Source organism: Carlito syrichta, unplaced genomic scaffold, assembly GCF_000164805.1.
Source record: "Carlito syrichta isolate Samal-C Ts95f unplaced genomic scaffold, Tarsius_syrichta-2.0.1 Scaffold254468, whole genome shotgun sequence".
Taxonomy (NCBI): Eukaryota; Metazoa; Chordata; class Mammalia; order Primates; family Tarsiidae; genus Carlito; species Carlito syrichta.
In genome coordinates, this window is record NW_007198564.1 from 816 (window position 1) to 16599 (window position 15784).

At 48.4% G+C, this 15784-nt stretch overlaps 1 protein-coding gene across 1 annotated transcript; it reads left to right on the top strand.

The window, feature by feature from the left end:
• Positions 1-618: 618 nt before the first annotated feature.
• On the top strand, positions 619-8672 carry LOC103253844 (aldehyde dehydrogenase, mitochondrial; the record flags this gene model as incomplete). The annotated part of the gene is made up of 4 exons (XM_008052054.1): positions 619-783; positions 3023-3180; positions 5672-5786; positions 8355-8672. Coding segments are annotated over 4 exons (471 nt in total), but the record flags the coding sequence as incomplete, so codon positions are not given.
• Positions 8673-15784: the final 7112 nt, after the last annotated feature.

Consider the following 15784-nt stretch of genomic DNA (forward strand, 5'->3'; position numbering starts at 1 on the left):
TGTGTGCCACCACACCTGGCTGACCTTTTGACATATTGTAGAGATGAAGTCTCGCCAAGTTGCCCAGGTGGGTCTCAAACCCCTGGGCTCAGGCAGTCCTCTCACCTCGGTCTCCCAAAGTGCCAGAATTATAGGCATGTGTTACCACACCCAGCCTTTTTCTGTTTTTCTTTACAAAATGCTCTTTGGTGAATACTCTTATTCATTTCTCTCTGTGCACATGTAGAATAAATTCCTAGTAAATAGCTGGACCAAAGGGTATGAGCATATAATTTTGGACCAGTATTAATAAGCCACCTGCTGTAAGCTGTACTAGTTTGCAGTCCTTCTAACAGTGCATGGCCCTTGGCATCATGTCCCTTCTTACTATTTAAAATCTTCACTAATTTCATATTTAAGAAGTAAAAATGGCTTTGATTTGCATCTCCTTCATGGTTAATGAGAAAGAACATTTCTTTTTGTTTTTATCTGCTGGCCCCATGTGTTGCTCTTCCGACATTACTTATCCATGTGACCTTGACTGTTTTCCAGATGTCTCTTTGCCCGCATGGTTCTAAGCCTGGAGCCTAGGAGGGATCCGAATCTAGCTTCTCATAACTCTGGATTCCTTCTCCCCAGGTGGACGAGACTCAGTTTAATAAGATCCTTGGCTATATCAACTCTGGGAAGCAGGAGGGGGCAAAGCTGCTGTGTGGCGGGGGGGCCGCCGCCGACCGTGGCTACTTCATCCAGCCTACCGTGTTCGGAGACGTGCAAGACGGCATGACCATCGCCAAAGAGGAGGTGAGTGCCAGGGGTCAATGCTCCGGGGAACATTCTTGGTGGGAGAGGGGAGGTGGGCGCATCAGTGTGGCATTTTTTTTTTTTAGTTGGAGTCTCACTTTGTCACCCAGGCTGGAGTGCAGTGGCATGCTCACGGACTCAGACGGTCCTTCCGCTTCAACCTTCCAAGTAGCCGGAACTACAGGCTACCACGCCTGGCTAATTTTTTGATTTATTATAGAGACAAGGTCTCACCAAGTTGCCCAGGCTGGTCTCGAACTCCAGGACTCAGGCAGTCCTTTCGCTGCACTTCCCAAAGTGCTGGGATTACAGGCTTGAGTTGCAGCACCCGGCCAGTGTGGCATCTTGACACTGTGACTCATCTGCTGATTTTGGACCAGATCTTGGCTCTGTGCCTGGAACAGGTGATTTCCAGGTTGCCTGCTGTCACTCTCCTTAGCCTTTTGTGGCACCGTCGTACATTGTCTGGGAGAACATCTGCATTCCCTAGCATAGCCTACGGGCCTTTTTTCTGGCCCTGAGAGCAGAGTCGAGGAGTGACGTCGCCTGGCTCTTCCCATGGCCTTCATATAAGCAGGACATCAGATTGGGTCAAGGGCTGCCTCCCCGTGATGAGATTGCTTCGATGTCTCCCCCTAGGCGTTCATTGTAAATGCAGGGCAGTGGCTCTGTCTAATTCACTTCACAAATACACAGTGGATGCTTGCTATGTTCTGGGCTCTCTACAGACCTCGAGATACAGGCATCCAGGATGTGTTCTCTGCCCTCGTGGTGTTCATGTTCATTCCACTTCCCCAGCTGGAGTAAGCCCTACACAGGAAACACGTATGGCGTTGCCTTCTTCCATGTATAGGTTAAAATAAAATAATAGTAAAATATAAAACCAGGGTAAGAAAGTCCAACAGGGCTCTGCCCTTTGGCCTGTCGTGACTACTGTGATGCTTTCCTTTTTGTTGTTGTTGACTTGGAGTCTCACTCTGTTGCCCAGGCTGAAGTGCAGTAACACAGTCACAACTCACTGCAGCCTTGTCCTCCTGGGCTCAGGTGATCCTTCTGCCTCAGCCTCCCGAGTAGCTGGGATTACCGGCATGTGCCACCATGCCCGGCTAATTTTTTAATTTCTTTGTAGAGATGAGGTCTCACGATGTTGCTCAGGCTGGTCTTAAACTCCTGGGCTCAAGCAATCCTCCTACCTTGTCCTCCCAAAGTGCTGGGATTACAGGTGTGAGCCGCTGTGCCCAGCCTTTGATGCTTTTCTTGAAAATCTCAAATAGTTTTCTGGAAGGGCAGGAGATGTCTCTGCTTTGCTTGTTCCTGAAGCATGTGGTGCCTCGACTCACAGTCCTTAACTCCAGCCGCGATGAGTCCAGCCATGGTGAGCTTCTGGTCGTCTCCTCTCACCTCTGTCATTATGCTCTCCAGTCCTGGAATCAGCCATTTCTTCCCCGAGTCCTGGTTCCTTCCAGTGGAGGATGGGATCATGTGGGAATGGGCACCAGGTATGCTTGTGCCTGGGCGTCCAGGTCCCCCATCTCTGCTCCTCACCCTGCTCCTGTTTGGCCAGTTTCTGTTTTTGTAGCATGACACATCTGTCACTTCTGTAAAGCCTTCCTGACCCCCTCCTCCCCAGCACCCAGTCAGGCCCTTCTGGACTCCCATCTTTTATCCCCCTTTGTGGAATGATTGCATTTTAATCACAATCAAATCCCCTGTGGTCTCCGACAGACCCCAACAGCAACAAGCACATCTACCCCTTACGCCTTAGTTTCCAAATACCATTCTCCACGAAAAGGAACCAGAGTTCCTTCCATGTCGAAATGGCTCTTTCCAGGAATAGGACAGGGAAAGTACAAGATAAACCTGAAGCGTCCTGAGAGCCAAGACCACACTTCTCATAGTAGTTTCTTCAGCATCCAGTCTGTGCTTCATGCTGGGAGTCTTTTTGCTGGATGCTGACTTAAGCTCTTTGACACTACAGCTACTTGTCACATGAGAATTAACTCATACCTTTCAGGATTGCTTAGAAATAAGATACTATATGCAAAGCATGGGGTGCATAGAAGGTAACCACCCCATTAGCCTCCTCTGCTCTGTGTTCTGGTGAACTTGAGGCTGTCGTCTCCTCCTGGAACTTTGGGCTCATTGCCACATCTGGAATCATCTGTTCAGCTCTGTGAATGCTTGCTAGCAGGTGTTTCTGTGTTTCCACGCCCTGATCCTTTGCTCTCTCTCTCTCCAGATCTTCGGGCCTGTGATGCAGATCCTGAAGTTCAAGACAATTGAGGAAGTTGTCAGGAGAGCCAACAATTCCAAGTATGGGCTGGCTGCAGCTGTCTTCACAAAGGACTTGGACAAGGCCAATTATCTGTCCCAAACGCTCCAGGCTGGCACCGTGTGGTAAGAGGCTTCTTCAATCCAGCAGAGATTCTCCATAGCCAGGGCCTTCTGGAATCCAGTGCTCACCATCGGGAATTTGTGGAGCTGGGCTCAGTTTCTCCTGGGTCAGGATGTGGCCAATAGATTGGAGAGTTCCTGGCACCTCACCTCCAGGAAATCAACTTCTCTCCTGTGCAAATGCCCCTGCGGCTGTGCTTGACAAGCAGCCGGGTCACTAGGGCTCCTCAAAAGCTGCCACCAGGGCAGGAGCCCAGAGCTGAAGGTGCCTGTGACTGTAACACTGATCCTAAAAGCTTGGCACCTACTTCACACCTACTAGGATGACTGTCATTTTAAAAAATGAAAAACAGACTGGGCTTGGTGTCTCAGCCTCTAATCCCAGCACTTTGGGAGGCCAAGGCGAGTGAATTGCTGGAGTCCGTGGGTTTGAGACCCGCCCGGGCAATGTGGGGAGACCTCATCTCCACAATAAATCAAAAATTAGCCAGGCGTGGTAGTGTGCACTTGTAGTTCCAGCTACTTGGAAGGCTGAGGCGGAAGGATCACTGGAGCCCAGCAGGTTGAGCTGCGGTCGGCCATTGCACTCCAGTCTGGGTGACAGAGTGAGACTCCAACTCAAAAAGAAAAACAAGTGTTGGTGAGGTTGTGGAGAAATTGGAGCCCTCATACATTTGCTGGTAGGAATGGGAAATGATGTAGTCATTGTGGAAAATAGTTTGGCAGTTCCTCAAAAAGCTACATTTGGAGCTACCATATCACCCAGCAAACCCACCCCTTAGGTATCTACCCAAGAGAAATAAAAACATATCCATACAAAGACATGCACATGAGGCCAGGTGTGGTGGCTTACGCCTGTAATCCCAGCACTTTGGGAGGCTGAGACTGGAGGATTGCTTGTGCCCTGGAGTTCAAGACTAGCCTAGGCAACATAGCCAGACCTCATTTCTCCAAAAAAGTAAAAAAAGATGCAGGGCATGGTGACACATATCTATAGTTCCAGCTATTCCAGAGGCTGAGGCAGAAGGATTGCCTGAGCCCAGGAGGTCAAGGCTGCAGTGAGCTGTGATGGTATCACTGTACTCCAACTTGTACGACAGAGTGAGTCCTTGACTCAGAAACAACAACAACATGTACACAAATGTTTACAGCAGTATTATTCACAACAGTCAAACGGTGGAAACAACCCAAATGTCCATCAACAGGATAAATAAGCAAAATGTTGTCTATCCATAGAATGGAATGTTATTCGACCATAAAAAAGAACGAAACACTGATACACACTATAACATGGATGACCTGTGGAAATATGACAATATGTGAAAGAAGACAAGCACAAAAGGCCATATGCTGTATGATTCCATTTCCACTAAATATCTAGAACTGATAAACCACAAAGACAGAAAGTGTATTCGTGGTTGCCAGGGACTGGGGGAGGGAGGAATGGGGAGTGACTGCTTCTTGGGCACAGAGCTGCTTTTTGGGGTAATACAAATGTTCTGGACTAAGACAGTGGTGATGGTTACACAACTGTAACCATCTTAAAAGGTACACCTTAAAAGGGAGCATTTTATTTATTTATTTATTTTGAGTTGGAGTCTCACTCTGTCGCCCAGACTGGAGTGCAGTGGCCGCTCCCGGCCACCGCAGCCTCCACCTGCTGGGCTCCCGGCGATCCTTCCACCTCAGGCTTCCAAGCAACTGGAATTACAGGTGTGCACTACCACACTCGGCTAATTTTTTGATTTATTGTAGAGATGAGGTCTCGCCAAGTTGCTCAGGCGGGTCTCGAACCCGCTGGCTCAGGCAATCCACTCACCTCAGCCTCTCAAAGGCACAGGATTACAGGCTGAGCCACTGAACCTGGCTAAAAGGAAGAATTTTAAATCCAATTTAATTTAATAATCTTTTTAATTACCCACCCAAAAAAAAGCCTAGCACCTAATTAGCCAAAATGATTCATTCAAATGGGAAGCTGTGCCATGGTGCCCTCTGTTATTTATTTTTGAGTTGGAGTCTCACTCTGTCACCCAGACTAGAGGGCAGTGGCATACTCATGGCTACCTCAGCCTCCACCTGCTGGGCTCAGGCGATCCTTCCGCCTCAGCCTTCCTAGTAGCTGGAATTACAGGCATGCACCACCACTCCTGGCTAATTTTTTAAATTTATTATAGAGATGAACTCTCACCAGATTGCCCAGGCTGGTCTCGAACCCATGAGCTCAGGCAATCCTCTCACCTCGGCCTCCCTAAGTGCTGGGATTATAGGCATGAGCCACCACGCCCAGCTGTGCCCTCTGTTATTGACAGACATCACCTGTGACCACGTGATGGATGAAGATGCCACAGGCTCAATCTCACGGGCCTTGCTTTGGACGCCTTTATGGCTGCTTTTACCATCTTTCCCAATACGATTTTAGAGCAAGGGAGGGAATCCTAGGGGTATAACACATAACCCCCAAGAGTGATTTCTACAATCTCATTTCAAATTACAGGGTTAACTGCTATGATGTGTTTGGTGCCCAGTCACCATTTGGTGGCTACAAGATGTCGGGGAGCGGCCGGGAACTAGGCGAGTATGGTCTTCAGGCATACACCGAAGTGAAGACCGTGAGTACGGGGCCTGCCATGGGTGTGAGGCCTGCTGTGGGTATGGGGCTTGCTCTGTGTGCCACTCCTCAGCCTCTCTCGTGCTTGAAATCATCAGTGTTCCATCCTAATTTCTTGTTTTAAGCCCAAGAAACTAAAACAGAGAGTAAAGACCCAGTCTTGAGCCAGGTGTGGCAGCTCACGCCTGTAATCCCAGCACTTTGGGAGGCGGAGGTGAATTACCTGAGCTCAGGGGTTCGAGACCAGCCTGAGCAACATGGTGAGACCTCATCTCTACAATAAATCAAAAAGTTAGCCGGGCATAGTGGCATGTGCCTATAGTTCCAGCTATTGGAAGACTGAAACAGAAGGATTGCCTGAGCCCAGCAGGTTGAGGCTGCGGTGTCTGTGATTGTACCACTGCACTCCAGCCTGGGTGGCAGAGTGAGACTCCAACTCAAAAAAAAAAAAAAAGACCCAGCCTCTGTACTGTCCCATGAGAAGTAACTAGGGACTTGCCCCCACCAGGCCTGCACAGCCATTTGCTGGGCTTTGTTCTACATCAAAGCCTATAAGGGATCAGGAGTCCCCAGGAAAAACTTCTAGTTAGAAATCAGCTATCAGGTATCAGATATCAAGGGCCATAACTGTCCTACTCCTTTCAGTGGTAGGAATTCAGCCAGAAGAACAGCATAAACCCAGTTTTAGAACAATATGTGTACATACATAGATACTCAGATACATTTATTTATAAATATAAAAAGACAGGAAGAAGCCAGGCATGATGGCTCACACCTGTAGTCCCAGCTATGTGGAAGGCTGAGGTGAAATACTTGCCTGAGGCCAGCCTGGGAAAACATGAGACCCTGTCTCTAAAAATAAAAAATAAAAATAATAAAAAAAACAGGATGGCCAGGCTCGGTGGCTCAGCCTGTAATCCCAGCACTTTGGGAGGCCAAGGCGAGTGGATTATCTGAGCCTGTGGGTTTGAGACCAGCCCAGGCAACTTGGCGAGATTACTTGCAAGGCTGAGGCAGAAGGATCACTGGAGCCCAGCAGGTTGACGCTGGGGTGGCTGTGAGCGTGCCACTGCACCCCAGCCTGGGCAATGAAGTGAGACTCCAACTCAAAAACAAAAAACAAAAAACAGGAAGGAAACACTAAAGTGAAAATTATCTTCTCTCTACAATGAAAACTAATTACGGTTTAAGCAGGAAACACAGGCACAAATGCTATTTAAAGAAAAGAGACCCACCTGGGCAACTTGGCGAGACCTCATCTCTACAATAAATAAAAAAAATCAGCCGGGCATGGTAGCGCACACCTGTAGTTCCAGCTACTTGGAAGGCTGAGGCGGCAGGATCGCCGGAGCCCAGCGGGTCGAGGCTGCAGTGGCCGGGAGCGGTGACAGAGTGAGACTCCAACTCAAAAAAATAAAATAATAAATACAGAAAAGAGAACAGGTGGAGCCAGGCTTTCCCAGGATTGGAAATGAGAAAGCTCAGGGCGGCCAGCTGGGGCGCAGGCGAACGGCAGACCAGCTCATTCAGGATCTAACCTGAGACAAGAGGGACCAGGGGACATGCCTGTGTTCTCCCCATGCTCACTGGATAAACGAAATGCATTCGCTTATTTATTGGGGAAACTTTCCAGTACATGCAAGAACAGGTATAATAGTATACTGAGCCCACGTGTCCCTGCCACGGATCTGTGACCACAGCCCACGTCATGTTTTCTGCATGCCTCACCTACTTCCCAGTGCAGGCTCTTCATACGACCTACGTATAGCCCAGGGCAGCTGCAAGGTGACCCACGAGGGTGGAAAGCTTGTGCTGGGTTTTGGGGGATGCCTTTGGGTAGAGAGATTCAGCTTCACTTGACAGAGACTCTTAAAGCTTGGAACACGGTTAGCGTTAAGGAGGAGACATCCAGGATGCCTATGAGGCAAGGTAATATTTAAGCTGATACCTGAATGACGAGCGGAAGTGGAGTTGGTGAAGGGAGGAAGGGAGGCACATTCTAGACAAAGAATATCCTTATGGAAAAGCTGTGGTGGCAGGAAGCATGGCCCTTCGGGAACTGAAGGAAGGCTACGGTGGTGGAAGATGCAGTGGTTTTGGGGAGTGAGTGGGTCACACTGAGACACCTGTGAGCTTAAGGGCATGATTTTTTCCTTGCTTTGGTTCTTGTGGAGGAAAACGGTCAGAGTTTCTGCACCTCAGCACTGTTGTCTGGGGCTGGGTGATTCCTTGTTGTGGGGACTGCCCTGTGCAATGTAACATAGGCTGCTTGGCAGAGTCCCGACCTCAAGCCACTGGATGCCAGTGGCGCCATCCCCCAAGACAACCAAAATGTCTGCAGATGGGCCAGACGTCCCCTGGGGACCTGAGCACCCCTGGTTGAGAACCACTGGGCCAAGGGCAGGCGGGGTAGACACAGCCCTAGGGGCTCCCAGGACCAGCCAATTGGCCAGCGAGAGTTGGAAGGAAGAAGAGCCCCTCTGTTTGTATTTGGGTGCTCCCGGTTGAGGGTACCCACAGACCTCAGGGGAGCATGATGTCCTAACAGCTTCTCTGTGCCTTTTTGCAGGTCACAGTCAAAGTTCCTCAGAAGAACTCATAACCCTGCTGGCTGCCTTCGCATCCAGTGGTGAGAGTTCAATGACATGGGTTGGTGAGGTGAAGAATATGTGGAAAACCTTTCAAACTGCACCAATACGGCTAGCTTTCAGGATGGTTTTTTAAAAATGTATTCAGATGCCTTTGCTTGTCTCTGACACACTTCCCTTAACTTGCCTTTGTGGGGAAAGAAATAACCAGTGTTTACAATCATGTTAGCTTTGCAGCAACTGCTAGCACCTTGCTTTGTATTCTGGACTAAAATTCATTAAAAATGGGCTGCTCATAACTTTTTGGGTAAGTCTTCCTCCATCTCCGTAACCCAAGGAAATACTGCCAGGCAGGGATGTTGTCCCTTGGTGGTGGCACACTGTGAGTCCTACCCTTCCCCTGCTTGGAGCAAATGGCTTTTGCTTCATGCATTTAATTAACAAATCACCTGTGGCAGACCCTGGGATGGGCTCTAAGAACGAAACCTAAACTCTCACAACCCCTGCCCTGGGAGGATGGGGGGTAGAAACCGGAAAGAGACATTGAACTGCCAAGGTAGGTTCTCAGTTTTGTAAGGTCCAAAACCTGGCCAGACCCACTGAAGTAGAGTTGTGCTGGATGACCTTCGTAAGAGTGATTTGGAAACAAGGCGTCAGTTTATTCAGCTTAGGCCAGGTTGGTGTCTTCAGTAGCCAGACCTCTTGAGTCTCCTCTCCAGAACATGGCCTTCCTGGTGTCAAAGAGCCTGGCAAATTAGTAGATGGAACTCTTAATCCTTGGTAAACAGGCGATTCCTGACTGAAGACAATTTAGAGCAAAAAGAGGTGAATTGCAGAAGCAGTTTGTAAAGTCTGTGATCACAGATTCCTTTGAGAATCTGAGGACCTGTTTGACACTTTCCTGAGAAAAATGCACAAGCTAACCTGGTCTTACTTTGCTCAGACTGAACCACATCGTGATAAACAGTCCCTATTCCACTAAAGATGAATTTTAGTAATTTGAACAGTGCCACACAATTTTTGTCTTCTATTCTGAAAGCGTCGAAAAGCCAACATGAAATGACTTAGTGAAATAATCATAACTAAAGTGCAGCCATTTTAACATTGCTTAACTTTGTCATGTCTTTCTAGCAGTTTACTTTAATTTACCCTTTAATCACTAGCCAAGGAGAGAACCCCTTTCTCAGAGGTAGCTATTGATAATTGTTTTGCAGCCCCTCCCCAGCTTGTTTTGTATTAACTAACTGTTCTGTTCCAAGTATTTGCATAAGAAACATGTTAGCCGGGCTTGGTGGCTTAGCCCGTAATCCCGTGCCTCTGGGAGGCTGAGGTGAGTGGACTGCCTGAGCCCACGGGTTTGAGACCCACCTGGGCAGCGAGACCTCATCTCTACAATAAATCAAAAAATTAGCCGGTCGTGGTAGCGCGCGCCTGTAATTCCAGCTACTCGGAAGGCTGAGGCGGAAGGATCACCGGAGCCCAGCAGGTCGAGGCTGCGGTGGCGGGAGCGGCCACTGCACTCCAGTCTGGGTGACCGAGTGAGACTCCAACTCAAAAAAAAAAAGAAAGAAAGAGACACGTTAACCTAATCAGCCTTTCCTAAGTGACACAGACCCCATGACATGGCATTAGTCATGTGACTAGGTCACCCATCTGCCTGCCACTCATCACCTGACATCAGTGCCTGTGCTTATCTGATGACATTAAACAGACCACCACCCAGTTACTTTAACAACCTGCCCCCCATCAAAGGGAAGGTTTAAAAGCTTTCAGCCTCAAGCGCCATTCACCTTTGCTTTGGTCAGGCCATGTGGTTCTTTGAGCTATGGCCCCCATATTTTCCTTAGCTTTGGCCCCCTCTGCTACCTTGGGGAGGGGAATCTCCTCTCTCTTTCTAAATAAACTATATTTTCCAATCTAACTTCTGTGTAATTCTTTGCATCTTTTGTGCGGCACCGGATCACAGACACCCCACTTCCCTGCTGGTCTGACTTAACATTTTGGAAGCGCTGCTGGGATTTTGACCCAACACATACATACACCTGTACCATTACTTTCTGTTTTCTTCTATTGTTTGTTTATTTATTTATTTATTTTTGAGTTGGAGTCTCACTCTGTCGCCCAGGCTGGAGTGCAGTGGCCGCTCCTGGCCACCGCAGCCTCGACCTGCTGGGCTCCGGCGATCCCTCCGCCTCAGCCTCCCAAGTAGCTGGAACTAGAGGCACGCACTACCGCACCCGGCTAATTTTTTTGATTTATTGTAGAGATGAGGTCTCGCCAAGTTGCCCAGGCAGGTCTTGAACGCACGGGCTCAGGCAATCCACTCACTTCAGCCTCCCAAAGTGCTGGGATTACAGGCTGAGCCACCGAGCCCGGCCCATTCCCATCTTTTAGTGCTACGGACAAAGCTGCAATAAACCCTGCCTGTTAGGAGCGAATTGGAAAACAGAGAAATGAAATGTTTCTTGCTTCCTGGGCATGTGAATCAGACTCACTGCAGCTGTAAGACAATCAGCTCTTCTAACCAACGAATAAGAAAGTGACTACTAGCTGTACAGCAATGTCTATAATGTTGATGTTGACATCCTAGACACTTAATCTCCTTGCACTTTCGGTGACAGGAACCAGTTAGAACCTTAAGTAGTTGTCTGAAGTGAAAACAAAGTTCTCAGGTTATGAACAAGCTAATCTCTCTGGGTATTTGGATGTGGGTCAGTCACAGGAGTATTGGGTATAAAGCCGCTGTTTCTGGGTACAGTCTTGACGGGCCCCCAAGAGGATACGGTCAACTTGTGGCTGAACAAGGGACATAGGGAGCTTTTCACGCAGCCTGGAGAAGCCGGGCAGAGGAGGCGCTTCCTAAGTGTAGGCGCCATCTCGTGAGGCCTGAGTAGAACCACATGGCGGTCCTCTCCACCCACTGGTGTCCCAAGATGGGGCAGGCGGGGCAGACCATCCAGTGAGGGAATCAAGAGCCAGGGGCATGTCCCTGAAAGGATGGAAAGTAGGGACTCCAAGAAAAACTTGTGCACAGTGTCACAGCAGCACCAATCACAACAGCCAAAAGGTGGAAACAGCTTAAATGTCCATCAGCAGACAGACAAACACAATGTGACACATCCATACAGTAGACTGTGATTCAGCCCTAAAAAGGAAGTGGTGGTGCAGGCTGCAAAGTGAACACATCTTGAAAACGTTATGCTACATGAAAGAAGTCAGACACAAAAAGACAAGCACTGTATGATTTCACTCATACGAGGTGTCCAAAATAAGCATATCCACAGAGACAGGAAGCTGACTGGTGGTCGCCAGGGACCCCGGGGAGGGGGCAAATGGGGAGTGTGTGTTAACAGGCAGGGTGTCCTTTTGGGGTCATGAAAATGTTGGAACTGGATAGAGGTGGTGGTTCCACAACGTTGTGAATGTACTAAATGCTACCAAATTGTTCACTTTAAAACAGTACATTTTTTGTTATGTGAAATTCACCTCGACTGAGAAAACCCAGGTCCCAAAGCCAGTGAGAGGAGCTTGGGCTAGTTGAAGAATCTCTGTGCCTTTATTTCTTCACCGCCTCTGAAGTCACTTCCAGCTCTCAGTTGACTATTTTGTGAAGGATAAACGCGGACTTATATGTGTTCATTTACATTGATTTTTAAAAAACTTTTTAAAAAAAAGATGTGGGGTACAATTCAGGGTTAGGTATACAAACGTTGGTTGGTTATGCAGGTACCCTCATTTATATTTTGTTATTTTATTTTATCATTATTATATTATTTTATCATTATTATTTTATTAACCTTTTTGAAAAGGAAATAAATACATGTGGTTTAAAAAAAAATCAGAGCCGGGCTCAGTGGCTCAGCCTGTAATCCCGCGCCTCTGGGAGGCTGAGGTGAGTGGATTGCCTGAGCCTGCGGGTTCGAGACCCGCCTGGGCGGCAAGACCTCATCTCTACAATAAATCAAAAACTCAGCCGGGCGTGGTAGCACATGCCTGTAATTCCGGCTACTTGGAAGGCTGAGGTGGAAAGATCGCCGTAGCCCAGCAGGTCGAGGCTGCAGTGGCTGGGAGGGTCCACTGCACTCCAGTCTCGGTGACAGAGTGAGACTCCAACTCAAAAAAAGAAAAAAAAAATCAGAAGCCGGGCTCAGTGGCTCAACCTGTAATCCCGCACCTTGGGAGGATGAGGTGAGTGGATTGCCTGAGCCTGTGGGTTCGAGACCCGCCTGAGCAGCGAGACCTCATCTCTACAATAAATCAAAAAATCAGCCGGGCGTGGTAATGCGTCCCTGTAATTCCGGCTACTTGGAAGGCTGAGGCAGAAGGATCGCCGGAGCCCAGCAGGCAAGGCTGCGGTGGCCAGAAGCGGCCACTGCACTCCAGTCTGGGCAACTGAGTGAGACTCCAACTCAAAAAAAAAGAAACAGGATCAGAGGGGGGTGGTTAAAGAAACAGGATCTCACTCTACCACCCAGGCTGACTGGCTAATTTTTTTATTTTAATTTTTGTGGAGACTGGGTCTTGCTATGTTGCAAAGGCTGATCTTAAACTCCTGGCCTCAGGCGATCTTCACACCTCAGCCTCCCAAAATGCTGGAATTGCAGGCATGAGTCACTGTACCTGGCCCCTAGCACTCTTTCTTATCTGGGAGCTCTCCTTGTGGGATCCTTCCTAGCCCAAGCTCCAGACTGTGCATCCAGTGAGGATGGCACTTCTCAGCCTTGACCATCCATTAGAATCCCTTGCAGGGTGTGTGCAAACATAAACTGCTGGGTCCACCTCCAGAGTGGTAGATTCAGTAAGTCTGGGGTGGGGACCGAGACTTCGAATCTCTGACAAATTCAGGTGATGCCAACACTGCCGATCAGGAAGCCACCCTTTAAGAACTACTGCCCCACGTGGTAGCGCACACCTGTAGTTCCAGCTACTTGGAAGGCTGAGGCGGAAGGATCGCCAGAGCCCAGCGGATCGAGGCTGCGGTGGCCGGGAGCGGCCACTGCACTCCACTCTGGGCGACAGAGTGAGACTCCAACTCAAAAAAAAGAAGAAGAACTGCTGCCCCAGAAGAAATATATTAAGTCATTCTTTGAACCTTCTACATGGAAATGCCCTCATCTCGTTAACATGGGAGGGGTCTCCTTCCTTCAGAAAGCTTTGTATTTGTTTTCATTTTACTCGTTATTTTGAAATTATTTCAAACTTACAGAGAAGTCATAAGTGAAAGGTGATACCTATAGAAACCTAGAAGAAACTTAGCTTATTCTTAGTTTAGTCTTTTTGCCTCAGCATAACCATTAGAAAGTGTTCAGACATTCTACTGTAGGACAAGCAGCAGCCTATCCCATCCCCCTGGACAAATCTCCATCAGATGTAAGACCAGGACAGCTCAACTTTTCAATTCATGATCTAGCAAAATAATCTCTGGTAAACTTTTAGGTTCCTTTTCAAAACTGAAGATCAAAGATCACCCTTTGGCTGACCAAAGTCATAAAAGTGATAATACCACTACCTTTGGTCAAGGAGTTTGTGAATTGTAAATGTCTGAGTTTGTGAATTATAAATGTCTAACAAATCTCTTACAGGAAAAAACCCCTCCAGGTCTAAATTCCCCAAGTTAACCTAATCATCCCTTTGTGACCTACATGACACAGATAAACCCTGAAAGATGGGTGGCGCACAGTGAGACTCAACACCCGTTAAGGCCAGGGTCGAACGTGGTGGGCTGCTGGACCTGAGGGTCAGGCTGTAGCCCCGAGGCAAGGGTGCGATGGCCTTTATAGGGGCTTAGGGCGACCTATCTGTCGTCTATAGGTCGGCTGGCAGAGCTTCATGTAGGTTGGTGGATTTTTCGTGGGCGCGGGAAAGGGTGCGGAGGGAGAACAAAGGAAGGCACCGTTTCAATCGCCATTTTAGTTTGCCATGTCGCCATTTCCAGGAAAGGGAGGGGATGTGGCTTTACTTGTGGCTTGACCGTGGCCCTTTATTCCCACCTCTTTGGTGATACAGGAGAGGGGCAGCGTTTGTCTGTCCGGCTACTTCCTGCTGAAAATGAGCATCAGTGCGTGAGGTGGGTGAAAGGACAAGCCACATGAGACCCTACAAGTAGGCGCCAAAAGAAAAAATTTCATTTGAGTGGAAGTCCTGGAAGGTGCCTTGTAAGTGGAAAACGACAAGCTGGTCCGGCCAGTCATCGAGTGGGCACGGGACAGGGAGGAGCCAACTGTTACGAAGAAGGTGGTCAAGAAACGCTGAGAATCTGAGTGGTAGGTAGTAGGGGGTAAACTTTAAGGTGAGCAAGTCTGAAATGAGAAGACAAGGTTAGAGGTTTGTAGGGCTGGGACAGTCGAGACCTGGATCTTCGGTGGGCAGGAGGTCATAATTTTGTAGGAGAAGCTGATTAATGCTTTGATTAGAGATTTTTAAAAGTTGTAACTGGAGAAACTTGATGATACAAGGGAGAAAGGAGCACAGGCCGAAAATGAGAATGACAGGTGTGATGAGAGGCAAAAGCCAGGTGAGTAGGGAGTTTTGTAGTAGGCTGCCGACTTGGGAAGACTTTGTCCTTTGGAGCTGTGAGGAGAGGTGTTGTAATTTATTAATGTTTTGTTCGATGACTCCTGACTCATTAATATAATAATAACACTCCTCTTGGAGGAAAAGACAAGTGCCTCCCTTTTCGGCTGTTAGGAGATCTAGAGCCCGACGATTTTGGAGGGCTACTTGTGCTATGCTTGTTATCTGTCTTTGTAATGATTGGAGAGAATCGGAGGTGGTGTCTAAAGCTAACTGGATTTTGTTTTGTAAGTCTTCCATGGCCATAGTGAGTAGCCGAGAGCCCCTCCTGATAGACCTATGGAGGTGACTGCGGAAGCCAGGGACAATCCTACCATGACTGGAAGGAAGACAGCCCTCTTGCATCGGTGTTTGGGAGTTAAGAGGGCCTGGAGGTCAGTAATGGAGTAGAGAGAGAACTGTGGGATTAGTGTAGCAACTATACAGGAGGAGGTGAGATTGGAGGTCTGGGAGAGGAGGGTGCCATTGCATCATAAGAAGAGGCTGGGCGGGAGAAAGTGTCCATTTGTCGAGTTTATGGTGGTTGAACAGAGAGAGCTATTTGAATGGAGAGTGGGAACATTGGACGGACCAATACAGAGGTAAGAGGAGTTGGATGCCACTTCCCAAAGTGGAACGTGAAGTTTAGTGATGGCCTCTCCGGTGGAAGACAGGTTGAGGGTATTATTACTGTTGGGTGAGGCAGGAAGTGGGACGGCAGCCAGCAGAGGTCGTTGTCATGAGGCACAAAGAAAGCATTGTGAGGAGGGGAGAGAAGGGAAGGACCGATTTAAGAAGCGGAGGGTGTGGCCTATTATGGTAAGCCAAGAAGGGAGATGCTGGGAGGGTTGTAAGGAGA